The sequence below is a fragment of the Camelus dromedarius genome, chromosome 13, assembly GCF_036321535.1.
Source record: "Camelus dromedarius isolate mCamDro1 chromosome 13, mCamDro1.pat, whole genome shotgun sequence".
Classification (NCBI taxonomy): domain Eukaryota; kingdom Metazoa; phylum Chordata; class Mammalia; order Artiodactyla; family Camelidae; genus Camelus; species Camelus dromedarius.
Genome location: NC_087448.1, coordinates 69,870,261 through 69,889,275, shown reverse-complemented (window position 1 = coordinate 69,889,275; position 19,015 = coordinate 69,870,261). Strand labels below are relative to the sequence as shown.

Here is a 19,015-nt window from a genome sequence, read left to right as displayed (position 1 = left end):
ATGAATAGCTGCAGTGGTGGTGAGAAGCAACTGAGTTCTGCTACACTTAACAGGATATGATGATTAATGGACGTATGGTGACTTTTCAACCAGGGAACTGAAAGGATAAAACTCACCTACTGAGCTACGACAGAGGAACAGGTGCAGAGAAGAAAGAGAAAAAAAACTCAATTTTGTTTTGAACACGATGAACGTGAGATGCCTATAAGATTTCCAAGCAGAGACGTTAAAAAAAAAAAAAAAAGGGAAGCAGAGATGTCCAGCAGACATTAGAGACTGGAGTTTGTGTGCAATGTCTTCTCTGCCACAAAGTGGAAGTGATCAGAGGAGAAGTTTTACCTGCATGACTAGGGCATAATGCTGTTCTCCCAAATAGCCTGACCTGGTTGCTAAGTTGTCCAGCACCTCTTCCATATTTCTCGTCTTACAAGAAAGCAGTGAAGGCCCAAAGGTTCTGTTTATAAGGAAGAAAATATAAAAGCTCTTTTTGTTCATGTGGGTTTGGCTTTTTTTGGATATATATTTACAGAGTTCTCCCAGACCAATCTGCTTCCTGCTATCAACAGAAAATGATATCAGGACAGATTAAATCACTAGCAGTCTTTAGAATAAAAACCTGTTCTTCAAAAAAAGAAAAGAGAAAGACCAGGATAATTGTAGAATGCAAGTAAAGAAAACTGCAGAGCACTATAGCTTTCAAAAGGCAAGTTACACAGAAAATTATTATGCTCTAGCTCTGAAAACAGATGTGAAATTACAAAATTAATAAAAAGGTTTTTAGAAATACTTTAATTCATATCTTAACTTTTCCTATAATTAGATCAATTGCTGAGGATGACATTTAGGGAGCCAGATTTTAAAAAACAGTACCAGCGTAATTTCCAAAAACTACTATTTCAAAATCCCAAAGACTGCACAACCAAGAAGCAATATCATGTAGCCTTCGAACCCAAAGAATGTTGAAATATATGCTGGTTAACTATAATCTAATTGTTACTGTGGATGTTTGTTCAATGTACTCAAAAATATGATTCCAGTGAGTTTGTAAGAAGATAATTGTATTTAATTCAATACATATTTATTAAAAGTCTACCAGCCACTAGACTCTGTAGTGGATACAAACATGAACAGGACCCAATCATACTATAAATCTTAAAATAATGAAGTGCAAGATTTTTATTTATACTCTAATTCAATGCACAATTTGTGGAGGATTACTAGATATATATTACTAGATAAAACTGTAAACATATTTTAGAAACAGAAAAATACAAATTAGAATGTGAAGCAGAGAATAAGGGGAGAAACAGTGCTACACACTACAACACAGATGAACCTCAAAAACACGCAAAAGACACCAAACACAAAAGACAACTTCCTGTACGTCTCCCTTTGTGTGAGACGCCCAGAAGAAGCACACAGAGACAGAACGTACATTAGTGGCTGCCTCAGACTGGGGATGGGAACGGGAACTAACCACAAATGGGCATTAGGGATCTGACTAGGGTGACAAAAAATGTTCTAAAAATGGATGGTCATGATGACTGCATAACTTGGTTAAGTTCACTGAAAATCACTGCAGTGTTCATCTCAAACAAATAAATCTTTTGATATGTAAATTATCTCGACAAAGTTGCTTTAAAAAAAACAGGCAAAATAAAAACTTTTACAGACATACAAAAGCTGAAATAATTCATCACCACTTGACCTGCATTACAATAAATGTTAAAGGAAACCCTCAGGCAGAAGAAAATGACACCAGCAGGAAATACAGATCTATAAAAAAGAAAGAAGCATACCAGAAATGATAAGCAGATAGGTAAATACATAAGATTCGTTTTCTTATTATTTAAATATTTAAAATAGACAAACTGTTTAAGCAAAATAATAGCAACATAGTGTGAGTTTTATAACATAAAAAATGCATGACAGCAATAGCATAAAGGCTTGCATAGAAGAAATGGAAGAATCCTTTAACAGGGTACTGTATGTGAACTGGTATATCAATGGAAGGTAGATTATGATAAATTAAATATTATGTTATAAACCTTAAAGCAATCACTAAAATGACAGTTATAGCTAATAAGCTAACAAAGGCGAAAACAATCATAAAAAATAATTTAAAATGTAAAATCTTTCAAAAATCGATGAAGTCAAAGAAGGCGAGGACGAAAAGGGGAAAAAACAATAGACAGGAAAGATTTTTTTTAAAAAGCAAATGATAAGACTTAAACTTACCCACATCAATAATCACATTAAATGCAAATGGTCAAAACATACCAATTAAAAGGCAGAGATTGTACAGCATGGTGACTATCATATTTGAAACTTACTAACAGAATAAATTTTAAAAGTTCCCATAACAAGGAAAAAAATTTGTAACTATGTGTGGTGATGGATGTTAACTAGACTTCTTGTGGTGACCATTTTGCAATATAAACATACATTGAATCATTATGCTGTACACCTGAAACAAATATGTTCTACATCAATTACATCTCAATTAAGAAAAAAGAAAGGAAAAAGGGCAGATATTTTCAGAGTGGATTAAAAAAGCAAGACCCAACTATATGCTGCTTACAAAGAACACATTTTAAATATAAAGACTAAACAGGTTAAAGCACATACCATGCTGTTACCAATCAAAAGAAAGATCAGTGGACATGCTAACATATACCAAAGTAGATTTCAAAGCAAATAGTATCACCAGGGGTAAGAAAGTCACTTCATAATGATAAAGGGTCAATTCACGAAAAGGACAATAGTCCTAGACATTTTATGTGCCTAATTACAGAGCTGCAAGATACATGAAGCAAAAACTGACAGAACCACAAGGAGAAACAGACAAATCCACAATTATTGCTATAACTCTCAGTACTTGATAGAACAAATAGAAAATCAGCAAGAACACAGACGACTTGAACAACACTATCAACCAACTTGCCTTAACTGACATTTATGGAGCATTATGACATAGCAGAATACCCAACAACAAACAGCAAAATACACTGCTGCATACAGAATACATTTTTTTTCAAATGAACATGGAACACTTCCAAGACAGACCACATTCTAGGCCATAAAACAAGCCCGAATACATTTTAAAGGGCAAGTCATACAAGGTATGTTCTCTGACCACATGGACTTAAATGTGAAATCAGGAACAAAAAGAGATCTGAAAAATCCCCAAGTAACTGCAAACTAAGCAGCATACTTCTAAAATAGCCCATGGGTCAAAGGTGAAATGAAAAATGAAATTAAAAAATAATTTAATCGAATGAAAATGAAAATACAACATATCAAAATTCATGAGATGTGAATAAAGCATATTTAGGGGTAAATACACAGGAGTAAACACCTAAGAAAGGGCTCAAATCAATTTCTGTTTCCACATTAAGAAACTAGAAAAAGAGCAAATCGAACCCAAAGTAAAAGAAGAGAGGAAATAATATCAGACAAGAAATCAATGAAATAGAAAACAGAAAAACAACAGAAAAAAATAAGTGAAATCAAAAGCTGATTCTTTTGAAATCAATAAAAGACACTGCAATCAACTGTGTCAAGACAGTGCGCGCAACACTGATGTTTAAGCTATTTATCTTGTCTCTTTCTAAATCTGGAGAAATTATGAAGGAGACACAATGAATTATTAGATATATAGACTCAGAGGTTATAGTTCTACCCTACATATTCTCTCTGAAAAACACATAGAAGGTATAACCATCCTTGAACAAACCATATAGCTCTTCCAAGCAATAATTTTCTCAGAAGTAAAATAAAGGGACTGAATTAATCATCTCTAAAATCTCTTTAAGCTCTAAGATCCTCTACATGCCAAATAAGAGGTACACGTCTACTACTAACAGCTTCAAATGACCTGATAAATCCTGGGAACCTGTATTAGCACTTTCCTCAAAACCAACTTGACCGGAAAAGTGGGTCAATCCATCCATAACTAACTCCTATGTTTAAACATCAGCCTTGAGGGAAAATTGAAAATTTTCACTTTAATTTAAAATCAAGGACCAATATTATTAATTACTCCATCATTACTTCTCTGCTTATCACCCCTGTGGGATGGCCGTCTCAGATGCATTACCTCTTACCAACTCAATTTTGTCAGCATCACTCCTACCAGCAATGGGAGTTACTGATACATTTCTGCATGTGTGTGTATATGTGTATGGAATTACAAATGTAAGTTATGGAGGCTGGGATGGAACAAAGGGCCTCTCATAAACTTTTTTCAAATGTCCTACAGTGGTAAGTCATGCGTTTCTGTTGTCTGAGATATTTAGGAGCCTTCCACTGCTACCCTTCCGGAGAAAACTACCTTAGATAAATAATTACAGACAAGACTGGAATCTGCCCTGAGCGTCCAGTTGTGGGTAACCAAGCAGACTAGTCTTCCATGGTAGTTAAAAAGAAAAGCATGGGCTGTGAAGCCTAGCCATTTCAGTTCCAATTCTAGTTACGTCATTTACTAGTTGTATGACCCTGCACAAATCACTCAACGTTATGGAGATTATTATGAGGATTAACACATAAATTAAGACATGTAAAGATACAATTATCATTCTCTCCCACTGAGTTTGATTTAAAAAAAAAAAACACCAGAAACTAAGAAAACTCTATAAAAATTATTGAAACAGCACTTTAAGTCAAACTCACACTTCACTCAACTTAAAACTCCTATAAAGTTATACACTGATATATCTCAGCAGGAGGGTCTGTGCTTATGAAAACATGAACTACATAAGTAGTTTAAAGGATAGTTTCAATACGAGACTGAACGAGTTTCACGCTCAACCATATAGTCTAGCGACACCTCAGTCCTCCCAAATTCTTCCTCAACTCTGATAACTCTGAAGTATTAAATGCAGGCCCTATGTAAGACCTTTCACCGCTGAGTGTTTTAAAACTGTGCCAAGCATTGGGCCTTAACTGTTGCAGAATGTTTTACTTTAATGAAATCCTGGGGTGTGACCTCTAAAGGATGGGCCTAAAGCCTACCTGATCTCCAAAAACCTCAACCACTGAGCCCCGCCCAACTCCCCATCATGGACCAAACAATTCAGTTCTACTGAGCCTCCTGGCTCACTAGAAGTTACGTGCAGAGTGGAAAGCTGAGGGTCACATTCTTGTAGTCACTCAACAACTGTGTGACCTAACCTAAGGAGCGAGTCGCTCAGCCTCATTACCCATATCCCTAGAGACACCTGCGCTCAGACACTGAGGATTAAGGAAGGAAACGTTCTCCATCGCCAGGAGCACACAGCACTGCTCAATCCGAGTTCAACTGCCCTTCCTGTCTGACGACACCTTTGGATATTTTTGACAACCCTCTATGGGTTAAATGTGCAATTTCAACATTAATGCATATTTTCAATGTTCCCTGAAAAGCTTTACTCCAAAACCACTAGGGAATTAGAACCGAGAGAGAATAATTTCCTGACGGTATTAAGTAAGACGCATACAGCTTTCGGAATAAATGCTCACTTAAGAGTAAATAAAATAAAAGTACCATCACGAGCTGATGAGAATCCTACGATCATCATCACTTTCCGGAAGTAGCTTTAAGAAGTACCTAAATCTAGTCAATTTTAATAGATTCAAACATCACTTGTGGCAAACATTTTGGTACCCGAAAGGAGGAAACTGAACAGTAATACTCAACAGATCAACTCCGTTATTATTTGGAAATATATTCCACAACTAACTTATTCCGGGCCTACCTGCAGGGATAGTTCTCCTTAAAATTAAACATCCTACAAGTAAAAAGTAATTTTCTGAAAGGTAAGTATTTTCATTTAAAACCTTCCCCCAAGCCTGAGTCAGAGCCTTCTCTTCCGCGGGCAGAAGTCGGTTTTAACCAAGTACGTCCCGGGGAGCTGGACAAACGCGGGCCACGCCGGGGTGGGGGTCCCGATTCCACACCTCCCGGCGTGCGGCGGGGGTGGGGGGCCGCGGCTTGCCCCTCGCTCCCTGAGGGTCTCTCCTCCCTCAGGCGCGCCGCCGGCCCTTCGGACACCCGGGCACCCGGGGCCGCGTCCTCGGGGAGGCCGAGCCGGGCGGGAGGGCCGTCCGCCTAGAGGAACCGCCTCGGGACCCAGGGCGGGAGGACGGGCGGCCCGGCCGCGTCCGCGCTCGCCCGGAAGGCACATTCCGTCCAAGCCGCCGGGCGCCGACGGGAAACGGACGGGCCCCGGAGGGGTCCGCACGGCCGGGCCGGGGAGCGGGGACACGGCCCCGCGGGCCCCGCCGACCGAGGGCCCCGCCCGCCGCGCTGAGGGCCGCCCGCGCCCAGGCCCGCTGGTACTCACACACGCACAGCTCCACCACGTACGCGTAGTAGGACCACACGACCACGAAGGTGATGAACAGCACAGGCACCCAGCCCACGCTGCGCTGGCAGCAGCGCCACAACGTGCAGGGCGCCATGTTCCGCCGGCGGCCGCGGCACCCAGCGGCCCGGGGTGGCGGGGCGCGCCAGGCCCCCGTCGGCGGGGGCGGCAGCGGCTACTCCGGCGCTCCCGGTAGCTCCGCCCGGCTCCGCCCGGCTCCGCGCCCCGCCCCCGCCGCGCCCCCTCCCCGCGCCGCCTCGCGCCTGGCCCCGCCCCCGCCCCGCATTGTGTCCGCACTGGCCGCCGTCGCGGACGGGGCCTGCGCGCGGTGAGGGCGGGCCTGTAGGGCGGGGCCTCCAAGTGGGCGGGGGCCGAGCGCCGGAAGGGGCGGGGACAGGCGGCGGAAATGAGCGGATGGCGCGCATGCGCAGGCGCACAGCCACAATTTCCAAACAAATCTACTACTAAGAAAAAAAGGACGCAGTTAAAAATCAACAATAAGAGGGAGGGTGTAGCTCAGCGGTAGACTGCATGCTTAGCATGCGGAAGGTCTTGGGTTCGCTCCCCAGTACTTACAGTTAAATAATATAAATAAATAAACCTAATTACCCCCCAAAGAGACACAGTTTAAAAATCAATTATAAGAACTCCAATGCACTCAAAATAAAACAACTTTATGAAGCAGTCTTACAAACAGTATATGGCATGCCCAAAGAGGTGAGTGAAAGAATAACTTCCATCTAAAAGGAACAAAAAAAAATTGAAACAAAATAATGAACAGAAAAAGAATAGGTGGATTTAAAAAATAAGATTTTAGAAATCTTCAGAATATTAAAATATTGTCAGATTAAAAGCTCAATAGACAAGATAAATTCTAATCTGGACACTGGAGAAGAGGGACTTAGCAAGCTGGGAGATACTGCTGAGAAATTCATCCAGAACACTACTCAAATAACATTTTTTTGAAATATGAAAAACATGGAAGCTACATTGGCAGACTTCAACACACATCTATAATAAGTGCTCCAGAAGGAGAATGAAAGCAGTGTCAAAGAAACAAGTTCTGAAGAGATTAAATCTGAGAATGTTCCAGAGTTGAAGAAAGACATGTCTGGAAAACATAGGCACAAAGTAGTGAAGCTATTCAACATTTAAAATAAAGAAAAATCTTTAAGATTTTTCAGATTCCAGAGCTAGAAGTCATATTACCAAAGGAACGCTAATTAGACTGATGGCTGACTTCCTATCAGTGATAAGAGACGTCAGGGGACGATGAAGTAGTGTTCTCAGTGCTGAGGGAAAATACCTAGTGTCCCTAAGTTTTATACCAGAAAAGTGATCACTTAAGTGCAAAGGCAGAGTAAACAGGCAGCCAATGGAACGGGAGAAATGTTTGCAAATCATATATTTGATAGGGGATTGCTATGCAGAATATATATATAAAGAACCTCTACAACTCAAAAACAATGAAACCCAAACAACTCCATCTAAAAATGGACGAAGGATTTAAATAGATATTTGTCCAAAAATATACAAATAACCAATAAGCACATGAAAAGATGCTCAACATCACTAATCATCAGGGGGATGCAAATCAAAAGTACAATGAGAAAGTACATCACACCCATTAGGATGGCTATTATAAAACAACAAGAAAAGCAGAAAATAACAAGCGTTGAGGATATGGAGAAATTTGGAACCCTTGTGTATTGCTGTTAGGAATATAAAACTGTGTAGCTGCTGTAGAAAACGTATGGCAATCCCTTCCCAAAATTAACCATAGAATTGTCATGTGATCCAGCAGTTCTATTTCCTGTATATTCCCAAAAGAAAGGAAAGCAGGAGCTCACACAGGTATTTGTAAACCCATGTTCACTGCAGCATTATTCACAATTGTCAAAAGGTGGGAGGAACCCAAGTGTCCATTGTCAAATGATGGATAAGCAAAATGCACTCCATACATACAGTAGAATATTATTCGGCCTTAAGAAGGAAAGCAATCCTATCACATGTCACAACGTGGATGAATCTTAAAGCTATTATGCTAAGTAAAATAAGCCAGTCACAAAAAGACAAAAACAGTTGACCCTTGAAAAGTGAAAGGGTTAATCCACATATAAGTTACAGGCAGCCCTCCATATCTGAGGGTCCTCTGCATCCGAAGATTCAACCAACCATGGACTGTGTAGTGCTGTAGTATTTACTAGCGAAAAATGTACATGTATTAGTGGATCTGTGCAGTTCAAACGTATCATTCAAGGGTCAACTGTACCATATAATCCACTTACATGAGGTACATAGAGCAGTCAGATTTGTAGAGAAAGTAGACGGTGGTTCCTAGGGGCTGCGGGGGGGGGGGGGAATTACTGTTTAATGGATACAGCGCTTCAGGCGGAGAAGGTGAAAAAGTTCTGGAGGTGATGGTGGTGACAGCCGGACAACAACGTGCATGTCCTTAATGCCACTGACCTGTACACTTAAAAGGGGAAAATGTTATGTCTATTTTGCCACAATTTTAAAAAGAGTGAAGGCAAAGCAAAGACATTCTCAGACATGAAGTCTAAGAAAGTTTACCACCTACAGACTCCCACTGAAAGAACTATTAGGAGTTGTATTTGAGCACATAGAATAGCCATCACAAAGAAGGAAGGTGTTTGCAAAGAATAAACAGTAGTGAACACAGAAATTGGTGAGATATCTTTGTAAATGTAATTGCAATTAATGGAAAAACCTAAAACAACTTTCTTGTGTGTTTAAAAGAGTAAAAAGAAAATTCTGGTCAAAATAACCAGGTGAGGGAGTGGAGGGTGCTCGGAGATAACTAGACGTTAAGATTCTTTTACTCACGAGCTGGAGGGAAATACTGAATAACTTTAGACATTGTTAGAAAAATTGATATTTAGGTACATACATTGGAAGAAGGGTATTTACTGAAAGAATAGAAATATCATCTCTAAGTTTTTAACAAAGTAGCAGTGAAGAAAATAGAGAAAACTTAGTCTGACTAACAGAAGATAGAAAAGAAGAAGGAAAAAGCAACAAAATAGGACTGGAAACAGATGAACAGATATGAGATGAGAAAGTTAAAACCATCTTGAGTAGTAATCACAATACATTTAAACAGAGTATTTATCGTATTATGTAAAACTACATTTTATTTTTTTACAAAAAGTGTATGTGGGAAAACTGGAAGCAAAATATTAGCAGCTTTGTTTATTTCTCACAGTTCTACAAAAACATGTCATACTTTTAGGACCATTTTTGAGATGAGGATGATGCCTGCTGCCCAGTGATAGGTGGTAATTATTGTCATCATTAAAAATGCAAGACATCACTGATATGTGGAATCTAAAACAGAGACAAATGAGCTTATTTACAAAACAGAAAAAGACTCATAGACATAGAAAACAAACTTATGGTTACCAGGGGGTAGGGTGTTGGAAGGGATAAATTGGGAGTTTGAGATTTGCAGATACTAACTACTATATACAAAATAGATAAACAACAACGTCCTACTGTAGAGCACAGGGAACTATACTCAATATCTTGTCGTAACTATAATGAAAAGAATATGAAAAGGGAGATACGCATGTTTATGTGTGACTTAAATATTATGTACACCAGAAATTAACACAACATTGTAAACTAACTATATACTTCAATGAAAAAAAATGCAAGACACGCCTTCCTCTTGGCTTTCTCAGCAGTGGCAATGAATCTGACCACTGGCTTTTAAGCTTGTGGGGCTAGGCTGAAACACACACACACACACAAACATAAAATTGTGTTTCCCTATTTCTATGAACGAGAAAAAATTTCCTCTGAGGACTTCAGAAGGGCCGAATCTTGCTTTAGGATCAAGAGAGTGGGGGAAAGTGGCAGCCTCTGACCTTCAGTGCTGAATCAGAAGAGAGAGAGAAGGAGTGGGTTGGAGGCCCCCCATCCCTGCGTCCCCTGCCTTCTCACTGTCTCCGGTGAGTCCTGGGCCTGCGGTGCCCCGCCAGCCACCGGCCTGCTCTGCCCCCACAGACGCCCCGCCTGCAGTCCTCCCGCGTCTTCATCCTCCTTCACTCACTCCCAGCACACCCTGCCCTCAGCCAGCCTCTGCTCTAAGTTCGGGGACTGGAGGCTCCTTCAGGGCCACGAGCAGCTCAGTTGCTCTGTCTCATCTTCAGTTCTCCTCTGTGAATTAAATTCTACCTCCGGGAGGGAGGAATGTCAAGGAATTTGTGGACATCTGTTCCCAGCATCACAGTACTGGGTAAGTATTTGGAGGAGGTACTCTGAGGCTATGCAAATATCCTGCTTCTCTGTAAAGTTTCTCCCACTAATTTGAACATCCATCAGTGGACTGGGCTGAGCCGGCCTTTCTTTTTCTTTGCTGTGTAGTTGACTAATGATCTGTTTGTTGACTAATAAAATGCAGCCAAAAAGGGAGTCCAGAGATGCAGCTGTCACAGTGGGATCACAGATAGAGCCCTGACCCTGATGACTGCGAGTTTCTGGTTGGGTGGGATCTGTGTGTGCACATATGGGATCTGTCCCCAGAAAGCTTCCCGACCACCAGTTCACTCATCAGCCCAGGTGACTGTTACTGAAGGCACTGAGGCTGCAGGGAAGTCTGGGCTTGGCTGCTGCCACTGGAAACATTGACTGGCTCCCCGCCAGAAAAGAGCGGGTTTTTAGGACACAGCACACAGCGCTGCTGTCTCCACTGCTGTGATCTCTCTATGATCGCTTTGGATTGCGAACCGACTTTTCCGGCGGAGGAGGTGGAGTGGACGTGCTGTTCCAGATGGGAGAGGCGCACATGCCGAGCGCTTGCGTGTGCGCGTGTTTGGGTGTGTGTTTATCTGTGTGCGTATGTGCGTGAGGGCTCAGCGTTTGGAACTGTCTCGTAGTCAGCCTGTCCACGTTAAGTCCTGTCTCATACGCTCAGGTACCTCTCCTACGTACGATTTTTAAATCAAAGATCGTTTCCCTAGACTGTGAACTTTTAAAGGAAAGATTAGATCTGTTTTGCTTCCACTGCGAGCCCAGCGGGCGGTGGTACCAAGTGCTGCCAGGGTGCAGGCTGTGGGGACCTGGCAGGACAGCGGCGGAGGGCACGCCCGTCCCAGCGTCACCAAGCAGAGCGTGAGGGAGGGACGGGCTGGCGCAGGGAGACAATGGCTCACAACCGGCGAGGTCATGGGACTTAATCTGAGCATCCTCGTGTTAACTGCCGCCTGGAGCCCCTTGTACAACTTCTGGCACCATTTCTTTATCCACTTTCATGGTGCTCGGCACTCAAGTCACTTCAGAATTTTTATTTGAAATGATGCTGCAATAAAAATTCCTTTAATTCTCTCTTTGGGTCGTAAAATTTTATCACTTGGGAGAGCACGTCTGACATTCTGCAAAATAAAAGAATTATTAATTAATACCATTGTCTCCCAGAATTGAATGTCTAAATCTTACGTAAATCCAGGTGATATAAATGTTATAAGCAAAATGTTTTCTCCCGTTCCATCTTCTTGGAGGGAAAGCTCTCATGCACGGAAGACCACACCAGCAGTGCTGGGCGGAGCCGGTGAGCACAGGGATCTGACGCTGCTTGTGCTGAAGGAGGAGCCCACCCCGTTACAGCCCCCCCACCCCGTTACAGCCCCCCGTTACAGCTCCCAACCCGTTACGGCCCCTCCCACCCCGTTACAGCCCGTCACCGGCGTCCAGAGTCCTCGCAGAACGTAGCCAAACACAAACCGCACCTGATGGGAGCTGTGGTAGCACCGTCCTCGCCCCTCTAAGAGCTGGAGGGACGCAGCTCAGGCGTGTCAGTCCGTCGTCTCTCCCGTGCTCGTCAGTCGGGAAGTCACTTTGGAAATCTTCCGTACTTTGGGCGTTCGCGCGGCCTCTGCTAAGCATCAGGCGTGGGGCCCCAGGAGAGAACCGTTTGGAAAGGCAGGAGCGCCATCTAGCGGACCCTCTGCGTTGCCTTCTTGCGCCTTCAAGGAGCCGCGGCGCTGCTGCAGGTCACAGGCAAGTCTCCTTATTTTCCTCAGCGCGGTTTTCTCCCTGCATCTCATCTTCTGGTCTCAGCTGTCCCGCGGCACTGGGGTGACACTGGTGTCAGTCGGCCCCCAGCTCTTGAGGATGTGCCATTTCCGCTAAGCACACCTTGACTCCTCGTTCGCCCCGAGCTGCCCGGTCAGCTTCTGTGTGTCCTTATTGGCATCAAACTCTGATTCTGCTATTTGCCTGGTACTTCCCTGGGAAGATCAGGGAAATTTCCTTAAAATGCACGTACCCGTTACAGGGTAGCGGCACACACCTGCCACGGTGGCGGACAGAGGAGGGCACAGCTCTCCGAGGCCCGGAGCCCTGCTTTGGGGTGGAAACCCTGTCCCAGATTGACGCGAGCTCGGCTCCGCGGATCCCCCTGTGCACGTGCCTGTCCAGGTCCTGCTTTTCTTTGGTACCAAGCCGGCAGAAACGCCAACTGGAGAAACGCCGCCCGCATCGCTAAGACGAGGTTTCCGGGCGCTCCTCGTCCCCAGCTCACCTGGCGGAGGAGAGGGACGGCGGGCTGTGGGACGCCTGCGGGCTGAGAGAGGCCCGCCCAGGACTAGAGGGCCTGGTGGCTCCTCTCTGCTTCCCACGCCCCCCTGCTGGCTCACCTCCGGCCCCCGATGGAAGGCTAAACTGCTCTAGTAACAGGAGGAGAAAATAAAGCGTGCAGATCAAAGGGAAGTCTTTTGCAGTGCTGCTGGTTCACTGCTCGCTGTCAAAGCTGTTGCTGACAAAGCGTTAAGGACATAGTCCCTGGAGCATCCTCTTCCGCCAGCGGCCAGCTTCTTGAGAGTTCTCCTGAAACCTACTTGTCGCTCTGACCCGGTCCTCTGGCGATGAGGCAGTCCGCCCTGCTGGCCCCGGAGACCCCGGGCTGGCCTGAGCCGCCAGCCTCTCCCTGTGGGGAGGAAGAGTCTACCCTTTAAACTCTTCTGGGAGTAGCAGCCCCCCCCCCCCCCCCCCAGTAAACGGCCTCGCCGGCCGCCCTCCAGCCTGCGGGGGCCTGGACCCCGCACCCTCCACCCAACCCGGCGGCCAGAGACGGGGCTGGAGAGCGGTAAGCACGTCCGCAGGCGAGTCAGGCTTCCACCGGGGGCGGCGCCGGCCTCCTCGGGCGCTCGCGCCTTGGAGAACGGACTCGCTACGCAAAAGCAGAGACGGCAGTGGGGAGAGCGCTGGTGGTTCCTCCTCGGTCCCAGCTGCCCCCTGACCGTCTTCCTCCTGTCTGACCTCCTGCAGAGCGGTTTCAGTGCGGCTGCGTCCAAGGGGTGGGGGCCCACGTCAGGGTCACCGCGTGGTCGGGGTCACTGCGTGGTCGGGAGGCTGGCCTGACCAGAGCCCCTCTCCTGTGAGCAAACGGTGTGGACCCAGATCTTCTGAAGGCTGCTTGGTGAACAGAAAACCAAAGCAAGGGGCCGATCGCAGCCGGCTCTGGTGCCCTGCAGCAGGGGTGCGTCTGTCTGGAAAGGAGGACGCTTCCTGGGCGGGCCGCGCTCTGTCTGGGAAGTCCTTCCTATGCGCTCACGACTGGCCCATAGCTCCTTCTTATTTATCTCTTCATGATTCAAAAATATTTACTGAGCAGCCACCACGTGTCACGTGTTGTATCAGGTACCAAAAACACCGTGGTGAATAGAGAAATTCTCTGTTCTTGCAGGACTGAAATTCTAGTAGGATGGAGACAATAGCCAGATTAAAAATACATACACATGCACTCTGGGAGAGAAGGTCCTGTGAAGAGAAACGAAACAGAGCAAGGGTGGAGGCTGGTCCCCGACGCTCGTTGGGACAGCGTAACCGAGCAGAGCGCAGAGCCGCCGGGAGGAGCGAGGCCAGGGAGGACCCGCGTCGGAACAGCACAGCGCGCACGCAGCAAGCGTCAGCGTCCTGAGGCCGGAGTGAGCGCTCGGGGGCTGCGGGAAGAACGGGATGGCTGCGACGGCCGAGCAGGGAGGGGGGCAGACGGCGAGGCTGCGTGCGGAGTCAGCGGCGGGGCAGTCGGAGCCTCGGGACCCTGGTGAGGGTCCAGCCTTCACTGCCGTGGGACGCTTTGGAAGCAGCCTCACCGGCCACGTATTTCTTTGGTGGGCGTCCTGGAGTTTGCAGTGCACGTTTACAACCAGCTCTCGTCCTTTCCAATGACACGGGGGATGCACCTCCGGAGCAGCGGCAGGCCCGTTAAAGCAGGGCATTCCGCACCCCCCCCCCCCCCCGCAGCACGGCCGCCCTTCACCTCACTTGCCCACGAGCTGTGACGCCCACTACGTTGTTGCTATGCTTATCCCGAACACACTGTTACCTGTTAGATCAGTTAAGAGAAGGAAAAACGGGGGGAGGGTGTAGCTCGGCGGCAGAGCACATGCTCAACGTGCACAGGGTCCTGGGTTCAATCCCCAGCACCTCCTCTAAAAATAAGTAAGCCTAATTACCTGCCCCCCAAATAGGAAAAACAAAATACTTTATTTTTTACCTTCATTTATTCCTTCTCTAAAGCCCCCCTTTTGTTCATGTAGAGCCAAGTTTCTGAGCTATGTAATTTTCCTTCTTCCTGAAGAATGTAACTTTTTTTTTTTTTGTGAAACAGGTATCCTAGTGACAAATTGCCTCAATTTTTATTCCTCTGAGAAAGTCCTGAGTTTTTGTTTGCTTTGCTTTTGAGTTGGAATATTGACAGATACAGAATTCTAGGTTGGTGGGCTTTTTTCTCTCAACTCTCTTAAATATTTCATTCCATTCTCTTCTTGCTGGCATGGTTTCCAAGGGAAGCCCAGGGTCAGCTCCTGAGACAAGCCTCCCGGCCGCACTAACGCACTTCCTCTTGATTACGTGGAGCCCCTTCGTTAACTGGCGTTCACACCTTAGGACCTGGGCGTTAGGAAGGCCAGTGCTCCCGAGTCGGTGTTCCCGCCTCCGGAGAAGAGACACCGTCCAGTCCAGATTGCTTATTTCACACAAAGGTGATCCAGATTCTTTTCAAATGGGACCAGGTTGTTTTGCAGCAATTACATGATAATGACAAAAAATGAATGATTCATTTTCAGACTTTTTTTTTGTGGTAGAACATCTCTTGACTCTGAAGAACTGAAAGCTGCTCTCTCACCCTCCTGAACACTCTGGCTTAAGAAAGGCTACTCTTTCGTTCCCCAGCAGTGCTCCATTTTTTTGTCTCAATTTGCATTGAATATTTAAAACGTCATCTTCACTTTAGACTCTAGGTCCTGTGACAGCAGGACCCTTTGCTTTTCGTCACCTGCAACCTGGCAGGTCTCACAAGCCATCTGACCTCCTTCTCCTCCTCCTTTTATTCAACAAGCATCTGCAGGATGTGGGATTGACCCTGCCAGGCTGGGATGTAGACATGACTGAGGCATGGCTCCAGCTCTGATGTACATTTGGCAGAGACAAACCCGATCTGTGGACAGGGATCTGACACCCAGAATTTCACCAGGACAAGAAAGGAAAATGCATTGTGGTCAGGAGGGGTGGCGAGTGCATGGGCTGGGGGAGTGGTGCACAGGGGAAGCAGCCCCACAGAGGTGGGGTACAGGGATCGGCGGGCAGCAAGAGCCGTGCCAGGCGAGGGGCTGGAACGGTTATGGTGAGACTGAAGACACCAGAAAACCCCCTAACTTTTTGCTTTTTATATCCTGATCTTCACCCACAACGTCAGCCAGGCAGACAGGCAAAGAGAGTCAGATGGCATTTCTGTGGCTAACAGAGAAAGGGTGCGGGCGGCAGGCCTGTACTTTTATTTTTTTAGCATTGTCTTTTTTTTTCTCTTGGTTTGGTTTTTATAATAAGATAAATAAAAATTAATTATAAAATAATGAGTTAGAACAATTTTTTATCTAATTGGTGATTTTTTAAAAATAACTGGACAAAAGCTTTTACCACCACTTGTCAATCTCAACCATTAAATTACAAGAGAGCCTTCCAAGTTAGCAGATTCATTCACATGTTACAAGGCCTTATCCCTTCACAATGGTAAGGAGAGGCTCCTCTTACTCCATCCATCAATCAATCAGTCAATCAGTCAGTCGGATAGTCAGTCAGTCAATCAATCAATTTGCGGAGGAAGCTCATGAACTCTCTCACTTCATTCAGCAGGCTGCGATCCCTCCCTGCACTGATCGCTGTGATGCTCAAGCTGTCCCAGACCCGGCCAGGATGCCCCGCCCACCCCACTCCTGGCTGGCCCTCATCTTCCAAGAGTGCCGCCCCCTCGCCTCTGACGGTCCAGGCTCATCTTGAACCTCCCCTGCCCCACCTTGGAATCAGCTCTTTATCCCGAGTGGACCACGGTTTAAGTATCTGCAGTAGTCCTATTTGAGAAGCATATTAAAAAATAATTTTTCTTTGCCATGTTTAAAATATGCCATTTTACAATTAATGCCAATTAATTTCTAGTACCATTTTAAACATTTACCCATAGCCCATATATCTCAAGAGACCCTTATCTTGTGATCAAGGTTCTCCTAATTACACTAGATTTCAAGAATACAAACTAGTGAGGTTGTCAATGAATGAGAGTATTTCGTTAAAAATAGTAGTTTTAAAACAGCACATATAAAAATGCAAAACGCACCTCTGTAATTTTTTATCTTTATAGTTGGTTCTGTCTCCAGATAGAATCCTGAAATTTAAATATTATTTTTTAAGACAACTAACACACAGCTCCCTGAAATAAAACACACGAGAATTCATGAGATGTAAGGTGCAGATGAGAAAACCTGAAGTGTTTGAAGCAAACGGGTCCTCACAGGACCTCCAGGGCGTGCAGGCTGGGTCCTGGCCTCGTGTGTCAGGGACGTTTCTGGCGGATACTTGTGGACTCTCCCAGAAAACACTCGGTGCTGAGAAATCAGTGAGTACTAGGTGTTCCATCTTATCAAAGTCAAAGCCTTATTTCAACCCCAGGCTTCTGACAGAATCCAATTATTTGTCTTCGTAAAAGAACACTTCTTTTCTTTTTACTAAGCTCTTTAATGAAATCGGACTAAGAAACTACTGAATCAGAAGCAAAGACGAGGCATCTTTATATCACAAAGGAAAAGAGTGAGGACTTTGGACCATAAACATCCAGGACTTGGAAAAAATCCCCAACTCTGACTCTCGGAGCAAAGCAATTCCCATGTTATCTTGTCTATAAAGGGCCTCTGCCAGCTTGTTTCCAGACTTCTTTTACTCCCTTGATGCTTTCTTTTTTCACACACTTCCAGTATTCTTGAATGCTTAGTTGCTGTGGTACCTGTGAACCAAAAGTAAGAATTAGAGGGTCACTGTCTGCAAAGTTAAACACGGTTCACATGCACTTCGCTGCTGTGTGTTCCCCCCGTGACTCCGAAGGTACCTGAGGTGGATTCCGGGGTAGAGCTGATCGCAACACAAGCTGTAAAGTAAGCGTGAAAGGCGAGAAGAGGACGTGAGGTAAGAACACCCTCCGGCTACTATGGAACGGACAGCATCCTCCCTAAGGAGACGGCAGAGACCCTGGGTGGTCTCTTTCATACATTGGCTTAAAAATGTGATTGATACTCTTTTCCTTTTATAATGTTTTATAACATTTCTGGTTTTTGTGAACTTAGCTATGTGGAATAAAAACTGCAAGCCTTAAACTCTGATTTAACCTTGGCTAAAACTTAGAAGACACTATAGGTGACCATACACTTGCTGAGAAGTCTGAAGAAGCAGCACTACAATTCAGACAAGTGGGCGCGGTCACGGCCCCCGCCAGTTAAGCGGGAAGCACAGGCCAGACAGCACGTGGCCCCTGCGCTGCGGGGCCCGCCGGGCGGAGGCGCAGGCCTACTGCAAGGGGCACTTGTGACCCTCTCCTACCACCGACGGGCAGCTCTCCTGTTTAACACATTTTTTTGAGAAATGGCAAAGAGGCTGCTGAGGACACTAAGTTGTTATCTGGGAAGGTCGGCTGAATTTCCAGGAATGTGATGCCTAATGATGAATAACCACAAGTCTGTAAAACACGTTTGCTAGTGGAAACTAGCATTTGTTCATTTTTCGTAAGTGGTGTTTGCAGCAGGAAGATGAACCTGCTCCTCTAGGTTGTAATAAACAACTGTTTCATGACCCCTCCAGCTTCTTTCTCTGGTTCTCCCTTCCACCGTCCTGGCTGATCACCTACTGACGTGGCAGGTAGTCCTCCTGGACCACCGTCTTCAACCTGCACGCTGCGTCCCTGTGTGTTTCTAGCAGATTCTAATCTAAACAAAATTCTGAGTTTGACTTGTCCCATAGTCACAGACCACCATGCGAGTCTGAGTGAATGAGGACACCAGCCAACATTTACTCACGTGTGTCAGCCACCAAATATTTCACACTTAATTCTCATAATAACTCTCTGGCAGGTTCCACCACTGTCCTCATTATGCAGACGAGGAATCCAAGGCTCAGAAGAATTAAGTGGCTCTGCCAGACCTGGCAGTTAGTGAGTGACACAGCTGGGGCCCGGACATAGGTGTCCACGTACGGAGCCCAGAGCAAAATTCCAGGCTATGATTTCTCAATAGTAGTTTCTGGTTAGATTCATACATTAAAAAAAAAAAAGCAAAGAAGAATGGTGGACCCATCTGTGGGAGGTATTTCAGTGTTGTAATTAGAGC

At 45.4% G+C, this 19,015-nt stretch overlaps 2 protein-coding genes and 1 long non-coding RNA gene across 9 annotated transcripts in view; all 3 read right to left on the bottom strand.

Annotated features, from left to right (window-relative positions):
• Positions 1 to 6,542, bottom strand: part of ZDHHC20 (zinc finger DHHC-type palmitoyltransferase 20) — a 53,345-nt gene extending 46,803 nt beyond the window's left edge. For 3 of the 5 annotated variants that reach the window (XR_004141047.2, XM_031465726.2, XM_031465725.2), the window contains exon 1: positions 6,324 to 6,541. Coding sequence is in view for 2 of the 5 variants with exons in the window: in XM_031465726.2 (XP_031321586.2) it covers positions 6,324 to 6,441 (118 nt within the window). In the remaining 3 variants the exon portion in view is untranslated. Of the gene's footprint in view, positions 1 to 6,323 lie in introns of all 5 variants that reach the window. The other 2 variants (XR_010383714.1, XM_031465723.2) reach the window with 2 other exon arrangements.
• A 3,000-nt stretch (positions 6,543 to 9,542) lies between these two features.
• On the bottom strand, positions 9,543 to 13,315 carry LOC135322796 (uncharacterized). Its single transcript, XR_010383713.1, has 2 exons — positions 12,095 to 13,315; positions 9,543 to 11,740 (listed from the first exon to the last, which is right to left on the bottom strand). It is a non-coding gene; the product is annotated as an uncharacterized LOC135322796 (long non-coding RNA).
• A 2,907-nt stretch (positions 13,316 to 16,222) lies between these two features.
• MICU2 (mitochondrial calcium uptake 2) overlaps positions 16,223 to 19,015 on the bottom strand; it is a 71,574-nt gene continuing 68,781 nt past the window's right edge. For all 3 annotated transcript variants that reach the window (XM_031465730.2, XM_064493275.1, XM_064493277.1), the window contains one exon: positions 16,223 to 17,643. In XM_031465730.2, the coding sequence (XP_031321590.2) occupies positions 17,539 to 17,643 (105 nt within the window). In that variant the 3' untranslated portion in view covers positions 16,223 to 17,538. The remainder of the gene's footprint in view (positions 17,644 to 19,015) is intronic.